At 44.6% G+C, this 8,189-nt stretch overlaps 1 protein-coding gene and 1 long non-coding RNA gene across 7 annotated transcripts in view; both read left to right on the top strand.

Annotated features, from left to right (window-relative positions):
- LOC125978286 (uncharacterized) overlaps positions 1–3,639 on the top strand; it is a 14,339-nt gene extending 10,700 nt beyond the window's left edge. For all 6 annotated transcript variants that reach the window (XR_011087831.1, XR_007484983.2, XR_007484980.2 and 3 more), the window contains 2 exons: positions 2,237–2,318; positions 2,433–3,639. This is a non-coding gene — a long non-coding RNA (uncharacterized lncRNA). The remainder of the gene's footprint in view (positions 1–2,236; positions 2,319–2,432) is intronic.
- A 639-nt stretch (positions 3,640–4,278) lies between these two features.
- Positions 4,279–8,189, top strand: six2a (SIX homeobox 2a). The gene is made up of 2 exons (XM_049735794.1): positions 4,279–5,244; positions 7,243–8,189. The coding sequence occupies exons 1-2, from the start codon at positions 4,685–4,687 to the stop codon at positions 7,640–7,642; spliced, it is 960 nt and encodes a 319-aa protein (XP_049591751.1). The 5' UTR covers positions 4,279–4,684; the 3' UTR covers positions 7,643–8,189.

Raw genomic sequence — 8,189 nt, 5'->3', positions numbered from 1 at the left:
CAAAGTATGTATTCGTTTAGACAAGGCTGAACAATGAAATTAGATTCACATCGTCAACTCTCATTGACATCTCGAGTTAATTTCTTATAGCCTGCATAAATCATGCACTGGGTTGAGTTAGACTCGAAATATTTTGAACACATGAATGCCTTAAATCGATTTGATATGGGCAAGAATTCCGATCCCGATCTTGTATTGGAACGCAGGTGTATCTAATGATTGATTGAATTTTTGCGCGGGCGGTCGCACACTTGAGCAACTCCCGACGACGTGCAGCAAATGCGCGGCCGGCCGCCTCGGCAACACACGTGTGTGTGGCCTTGTCGGAGGAGGGAGTCAGGCTATTATTGCAATTTGGAAGCAACTAGACAGTAATCCCTTCTGTTTGCTGGAGAGGAAAGATCGTCTTACTCCTGCCCGGCCCCTCTTTGCACGGCAGCTTTGGCTGGAGGTGACCTCCACAACTGATCCAAAAAGTCTGGACGGCCCAGAGCTAGTCGTGTACGTCATTATCGGCTCATGCTCTGCCTGTTCATGGTGGTCTTCTTCAGATTAAGGAACACGCTTCTTTTTGTTAGCAAAAATTGCTACGGCTAGCTGGAACTTGCTTGCTATCTGCACAGCATTGTCCTCACCACGGGTCCAAAACTTTCAACTCAAACTTGCCTGTAAACCGTAAGAACCCATATTTAAAATGGTCGCTTACAAATCTGCTCAAGAAGTTGTTTTAGCAGAAGTTCCTTGTTAATGCATCACAGTGGCTTCAGGACTCTGGAAGCAAGTTTTCTCCTTAAGTTAACAAAGTGGCATCCTTGCCATGAAGCAAGAGCAAACATCTGCCACTTTCTCCAAGAATGCCGCGTGTGGTGATGAACCTCCAAAGTTTCCCCACAGCAGTGTCAGAAACTATTTACAGCCATATGGCCCATGACACCGGGTCGCGGCTGCGTTTCAAGTAAAACCACCAGCAGGCCCTAAAAAATCCTTGCACACAGGCATGGTACAAATTCTAGCATTAACACCTTGCTAATTACTGCCACTTGTTTTTTCAAATAAATTCCTTCCCGATGTACGACTTCCAGCACTTGAAAAAAAAAAAAAGACTTATTGCAAGCCACAGCATAGAAAATATCGACAATTCACACCCAAAGTCGTCGGAGACACTTTCATGAGCCCTGAAAACATTTTTAATGCAAGGCACCCCCAAAAATGAGACATTACTCCATTCTTGCATGCACGAGTTGTCATTAGCAGCAGCAGGGAAGTCTTCACTCCAGCCACGCCGCATTTGCTGAGGGGAAATAACTGGCGGCGAAAAACCACATATCAAATCGGCACTCCTCGCCGGCCGCGTTAACTTTCCAAAACGGGTTCCTGCGCCCGGCTCGTAGCCGCCACATATCGTGGCCAACGGCAGCGGCTCGTCTCTTACTGCTCCTTCAAAAGCAGCGGCGACCTAACTGGTCCCGCGTGTTACGGGCCCCCCAGAGCCATTTGAGAGCTGCTTTCAATGGAGCCAGATCAGAAGCAATTGATGATCGTGATCCAGTTACGCACAGCGGCAACGGCGGCCTTCTGCTCACTATGAGCAAGCAGGACTTTTCTCTGATACGCTCGGTGCAAAAGCAACGCAAAACAAAAAGCGACGTATACTTTGTAGCGTGGCTAACAAGACTGGCATGCGGTTCCTAGTTTGGCCAGCCCTCAAATGACATACAATAAAGACGGTTTTCAAATGATGCCGCACAGCAAAACGCATGTCCGCACCGCAGCTTTTGACGAAAGGCAGTACTGAGGTCGCGTTTCACCATTAAGGTTTAGCTAGCGTGAAATGTGTGGATGAGAAGTGCTCCGAATTGCAGCCCGGGGCAAAAGGAAAAAAAAAACGTCTGGGCTCACGCACGCATATAAGGAGTGTAGTGTGGAGGGCTGCAAACGCGCATAAGTAAACACGCATCAAGATGGGGGGGATTGACCACAACAACAATCTCACACACGCGCACACACACACACACACACACACACACGCACACACGCGTCAGAAAACTTTTTGCTGTCAGCAAGATGCCCTTTTGGCAACACATCCACTCGATTGTCTCATGAATGTATGATGTGCCTTGAAATCCGAGAGCCCACCTACTGTTGATTTAAAAAAAAAACAATTGCCAGCCTCTTGCTTTTCAATCGAAGGTAATCGTTCACTAATTCAGTTTTGTTTTCCTGATTTTCTGTAAAGGTTCATGAGTATTCAAGGCATCCAAAGTGAAAGACGCCTGGATCAGTCTGGAAGTGGCTTCATCTCCGCTTCTTTCTCTGAGGTAACAGGATAGATGTAAACAAGCAATTATTGGCCGGGCCGTCATTGGCGTCCGGCTAAGCGCTGCGGACGGCCAGCTTCTGGCTTTAATAACGGAGCGCCCGTCCCTCATCAGCCCCTCGTGGTGCTCGTATCAGGTGGAACGCTCGCTGCAAGTCTTCCAGCGTCGCTCGAGTCCCCCGATGGAGCATAGGCTTCGGCGACATCTTGCAGCAATCAGCCGAATCGGCGAAAGGTCGCGGCGGAGGGCCGAGCGGCGGGAGGTTGTGAAAACAGGCGGCGGGACTATTAAAGGAAAGGCGAGCTGCATTCATCAGTGCTGGCAATAATTCCTCCTCAAGAGTTTTGATCAGGCTTCGTTTGTGGCCAAGAGATGTTTACAAACACTGTCAGGGGCCCCGGCACGCCACCCTGGGGTGCTCCGTTGCACTCGCCCCACCATCTTTGTCGGTGTCCGCACTATTCATTTGCAATATTTTTTGATTGGTTACGGTTTTTAAATAGGTTTAGGCCAATGAATTTGGAAAATGATGCCATGTGGAGACATTTTAATTTTCAACAGTGTGGACAGGAGAGCCTTTTTAAAAAAGTGATTTCATGTTATATTATTATTGTGTGCATTGTTGTCCCCATTAATATTATTGTTAGCTGTATTTGATCACTAAACTTGTTTCAAACTGTGCTCTTCTACTCTAAGCTTGAAATGATTTCCAAGTACGACTTTCTTCTTGCCTTTGATTGGCTAAAATGGATAGTTTTGTTTGTCACAAGACAACCTGCTCTTTTGTTTTTTGCTTGTGTTCGAGTTTGAATTCCGTTGGTAAGGACGGATCACCAAATTTTGTATAATTAAATGAAACTTTTAGATTTATCTTAGATTTTATTTTTCATGTTTGCAATACTGTGTGGACGCGGCCTTGTTTTTCTCGCTCAGGATTTAATTAATTTATTTACACTCATTCTGTCATCTGTGCCTCTGCGTGGCTAAGTCACTTTAACACAAAAATATAACACAAAAAGCTCCTCTTGTAAAAACGCCCAAACAATGAACTAGTTCAAATGCTTGGAAAGCAACAAATTTGCCACAGCAATGTAGGAACACAATTATTTTTAAACTGGCTTGATCATTTTTTTTTTATAACACCGCAAATTTTATTCAGAAATAGTTTTATCTGTCCCTAAATGTATTTTCAACAAGGGGTTCAAAAAAGGTTTTTGAGATATTTTCTTTTTTTTTTTTACAGTGTTTGTACAGTGTCCTATGACGTTTCAGATAAATCACCTGTTTCTGAACCCTTAATTCAGAAATAAAATTATATATATATATATATATATATATATATATATATATATATATATATATATATATATTACATATATAAATTTGTTTACCATGCTATTCGTGTATCATGTACTCATTGTAATTTCTGACTGTAATAGATTCGGGCAGCGGTAAATTATTTCAATCCGTCAATCATTCTGACCTAAAAAAAAAATAAAGAAATAAAGACAATAGATTAGAATCTTTTTTTTTTTTTTTAAAGAAAAATCCGAGTGAAGTGTTTATCTGAGTGACGTGAAATGATTGAAGTGTTGATGAGACAGTTTCCCAACTTTCTGGTCTGAATTTCCATATTGGAAATGCACTTCAAAAAGAAAAAGCAACAGGAGTTTTCCAAATCCAAGCAAACTTTAAAGCGCTTGACTGCATCCCACTTTCATAGGAATTTTTTTTTTTTAAGTGAAGAGTTGCGCTAGTGCTGAAGTTTTCTTTTTTAGGTGAGCGCAGCACCTCGTCCTTTTGCGCGCTCCTAAGAGAGACGTGCGCGCCCCCGTCACCAGACGCTCTTTGGCTCCTCCAGGTGTCCGTCAAGGGTGAACATTTCAAAAAAGCGTTTTGGATGGTAGGCGTGTCGACCGGGAAGAATGTTACCTCCACCTCCACATGCGTCAGGTTACTTTTTTTTTTTGAGTGACAGCGTCACCATGGCGAATAATTCCACGCCGGGCTATTGTCTAGTGCGCGCCGTCCCTGGGCTCGGGTGACCGACCAATCAGGCTCCGCGTCCACGCGTGTTTGCCTGCTTGGAATAATATTTTTAAAAGGGAGCTCCGCCACGAGCGCTGCATGAGAAGCAGGAGGCGCAGGAGGACGAGAAGAGCAAGAGCGGCAACTTTTTCTTCAGCTCTTTCCTGCATGCAACAACTCTGGAGCAAGGACTGACTGTTTTTTATTTGATTTTTCCCTCACTCGCCAGTCGCCACTCGCGCACACCCCCGCCCCATGGCCGGAGCGGAGCGTGACCTGATCGCGGACTTTGGGCGTTGAGCGAGCGGGGCCCCCCCGCGGGCACAACTCGGGCCGCTATGTCCATGCTGCCGACTTTCGGCTTCACGCAGGAGCAAGTGGCGTGCGTGTGCGAGGTGCTGCAGCAGGGCGGCAACATCGAGCGCCTGGGCCGCTTCCTGTGGTCGCTGCCGGCGTGCGAGCACCTGCACAAGAACGAGAGCGTCCTGAAGGCCAAGGCGGTGGTGGCCTTCCACCGCGGCAACTTCCGCGAGTTATACAAGATCTTGGAGAGCCACCAGTTTTCGGCGCACAACCACCCTAAGCTGCAGCAGTTGTGGCTCAAGGCGCACTACATCGAGGCGGAGAAGTTGCGCGGGCGGCCGCTGGGTGCCGTGGGCAAGTACCGGGTGCGCCGCAAGTTCCCGTTGCCGCGCTCCATCTGGGACGGCGAGGAGACCAGCTACTGCTTCAAGGAGAAGAGCCGCAGCGTGCTGCGCGAGTGGTACACACACAACCCATACCCGTCCCCGCGCGAGAAGCGCGAGCTCGCCGAGGCCACCGGACTCACCACCACACAGGTCAGCAACTGGTTCAAGAACCGACGCCAGCGAGACCGCGCCGCCGAGGCCAAGGAGAGGTGAGCGTGCCAGCGAGCCAGCGAGCCAGCGAGCGAGGACGCGCCGTCAACACGAGAAACTCTCCTTCCCAACCTCGCTAAAATCAGCAATCGATTGCCAGTAGACGCCTAAAAATCCTCATACGATTATTTATACATCAATGCCTGACTGACCATTTTACTCCCCGAAGTCCCTGTCAAAATCATTTGGAGCCCCACGCTAACTAAAAAGACCCTTGCTTGTTACAAATTTGTAAGACTATACCTGGGCAAGAACACACTGTTAACAACAACAACAATAATAATAATAATAATAATAATAGCATCTTTGTGGACATTATGGATACTTTTTTTTTTTGCATATATTGCCTATATGAAATTATAGCCATAAAGGTGGAAAGATCAACACAACCAAAATGTTCACAGAAGACACTGATTGTAAAAAAAATATTTTACACTTGACGAGCCATTCCAACCACTACTGGGGCCCTGGCTGAACTTTGAGACCCCACAGCCAGTCCAGTTGTCATTGAAAGAGTGCTCGTTATAAGCACCCAAGCTCTCCATAAATTTAAGATACCGAGTGGGGGGTGCTTTTTTATTCTTGTCCAAACCAAAACGAGTCCATAAAAAGAGCATTATAGCAACCTGAAACATTTTGTATGCGTGGCTGTGTCCCCAAAAGTTAACTTCCGTGTAAGAAGTTGCAGTGAAGCTCTTCTTTGACCAAGTCGACATACACTTGAGATCTTCTTGAAGTGCTTGGAATGGATGAAAGCAACCAAAATGAGAGGCCAGCCAAGCTCTCCGCTGCTGCTCAAAGTAGAATTGACTTGATTTTTTTAAGTGAAATAACGTCACGCGTGGCATTCAGAAAAGTTCAACCTCTTGCCGAAGATGGAGCACACAGAAAACACCTCCAGTTGTGTGTGCCAAGTGGAAGAAGACATGTTGCTGTCAGGTGTTTGCTGCATGCATGCTTGCTGGGTGTCTTCTTTCACCCTCAGGCCACTAATTCGAGGCTGAAAGCTGCAAATCAATCACGTTTTCCAAGAGACAGAAAGGGAAAGAGAGAGAGCAACAATTTGCTCCTATAGAAGTTTTCACAGCAGACAGATAACCTAAATTAAAACTGCATTCAAGAAAATAATGCAAACATCCCCAAAGCAATTCTCTGTCACGTACGTGTTTTGCTATAATACGTAACATAATATAATCAATGTAATGCACGCCCAAAAATTTTTTTAGCAACAAATATGAACCCATACACTTGGACCAATAAGTTCCTGCGCAGAATTGGTGAAAAATTGGGCAGTTTTTTTTTTTAATAGAACTGATTAGGGCTATATAAATTACAGAGCCATCACGTTATTTTCTTTTTGTTTAATAATTGTGCTTTTCTAAATGCCTTCAGTATGTAATTGTTTGTAACGTAATTATTATTATTATTTATTGTACAATTCTGCACAAATTTTACATACGGTACAATTTGTAAGACGTGTAAAATAATTACAAAACAATTTTAGTAAGATTCAAATACAATAAGATACACTGTAAATTATATTGCCTTGAAATTTTTAGTTGACAGTGGGGGGGGGGGAGTACTTTGATCGTGTACATTAGTTGCACATGATTGAAATGTAAAGTGATTTGCAAATCTTCACCTCTAAAATAATAAAATCATACGAGCTGAACACATTTTGTTCATATGAGTGCAACCGGTTCGAATTCATATATTCTAAAGAGGCCTACTTTTCCCCAGAAAAAAAAAAACATTTTAGTAAAAAACATTAAGAACGCGAAGTTTCATTTGTTTCGGTTAAAAAAAATATAAAAGGAAAGCTTACTCACAATAGCTAGGGTGTATTATTGTTATTCATTCATTTATTTATTTGTTTGTCTATTTATTTTATTTGTACTATTATTAGTAATAACGCTCGCGATGTTTTGAATGTAATTTGAAGTGCGTCATGACCTAAAGAAATGTGCCAAACATTCAGCGCCCTTCTGTGTTTACAGGGAGAACAACGAGAACTCAAACAATAATAACAACAACAGCAGCAGCAGCAGTAACGCACTGACTTCGTCGCTGAACGGAAATAAAACTCTTTTGGGCAGCTCGGACGAGGACAAAACGCCCGCGGGCACGCCGGACCACCACACGTCGCCCAGCCCTGCACTTCTGCTTGGCTCGGCCGGCGGCCAGCTGGCCCCCTTACACGGCCTCCCGCCCCCTCCCGGACCCAGCGCCGTCCTGGTGTCCGGAGGTGGCGGCGGCGACTCGGCCCACCAGCACCACCAGCACCACCACCACCACCATCATGCTCCTCATCATCATCATATTCCTCACCACCACGGGTTACACCATGACACCATCCTCAACCCCATGTCGTCCAACTTGGTGGACCTGGGTTCGTAGAGGAAGGCAAAGGAGGACACATGTTTACTCTTTTTTTATTTTTAAATATAGAATATGCAGAAATGTGCCAGTGGGATTTTGGGGGGCGACAGAAAAGCACTTAAAAAAGGAAGCCGTTTTCTCTTCAATTGGCTACAAAGGTGAGGCGGGTCCATTTCGGTGGAAAAAGACCGAAGAGCAAAATGTAACTCGCCAAATTGTTCAAAACAATTCAAATCGTACAAAATGTCTTAATTGTTGCTAATTCTTTTGGTAGGTGGATTAGTTTTGTTTTTCTTCGTTTACAGGGTTTTCCAAGAGAGCCCAACTTTTTTTTTTTTTTTTCATGCAGGGAGTGAAATGCGAGTCGTACGTCCTCCTCAAGTGTCTTATAAATAGAGCCGAAATATCTTTGAGTAATCTCTTGATACTATGATGGTGATTATTATTATTATTGTTGGACGAAAAAAAAAAAAGACTGCATGTGAAGTTGACATGATGAAGCCTCAAAGGGGTCGCCTATAGTTTCTTATAGCCTTTTAATAAAAACACAAGAAATGTGCATTAA

The sequence above is a fragment of the Syngnathus scovelli genome, chromosome 12 (assembly GCF_024217435.2).
Source record: "Syngnathus scovelli strain Florida chromosome 12, RoL_Ssco_1.2, whole genome shotgun sequence".
Classification (NCBI taxonomy): Eukaryota; Metazoa; Chordata; class Actinopteri; order Syngnathiformes; family Syngnathidae; genus Syngnathus; species Syngnathus scovelli.
The sequence above is the reverse complement of the archived record's forward strand: the minus strand, read 5'-3'. Positions and strand labels throughout refer to the sequence as shown.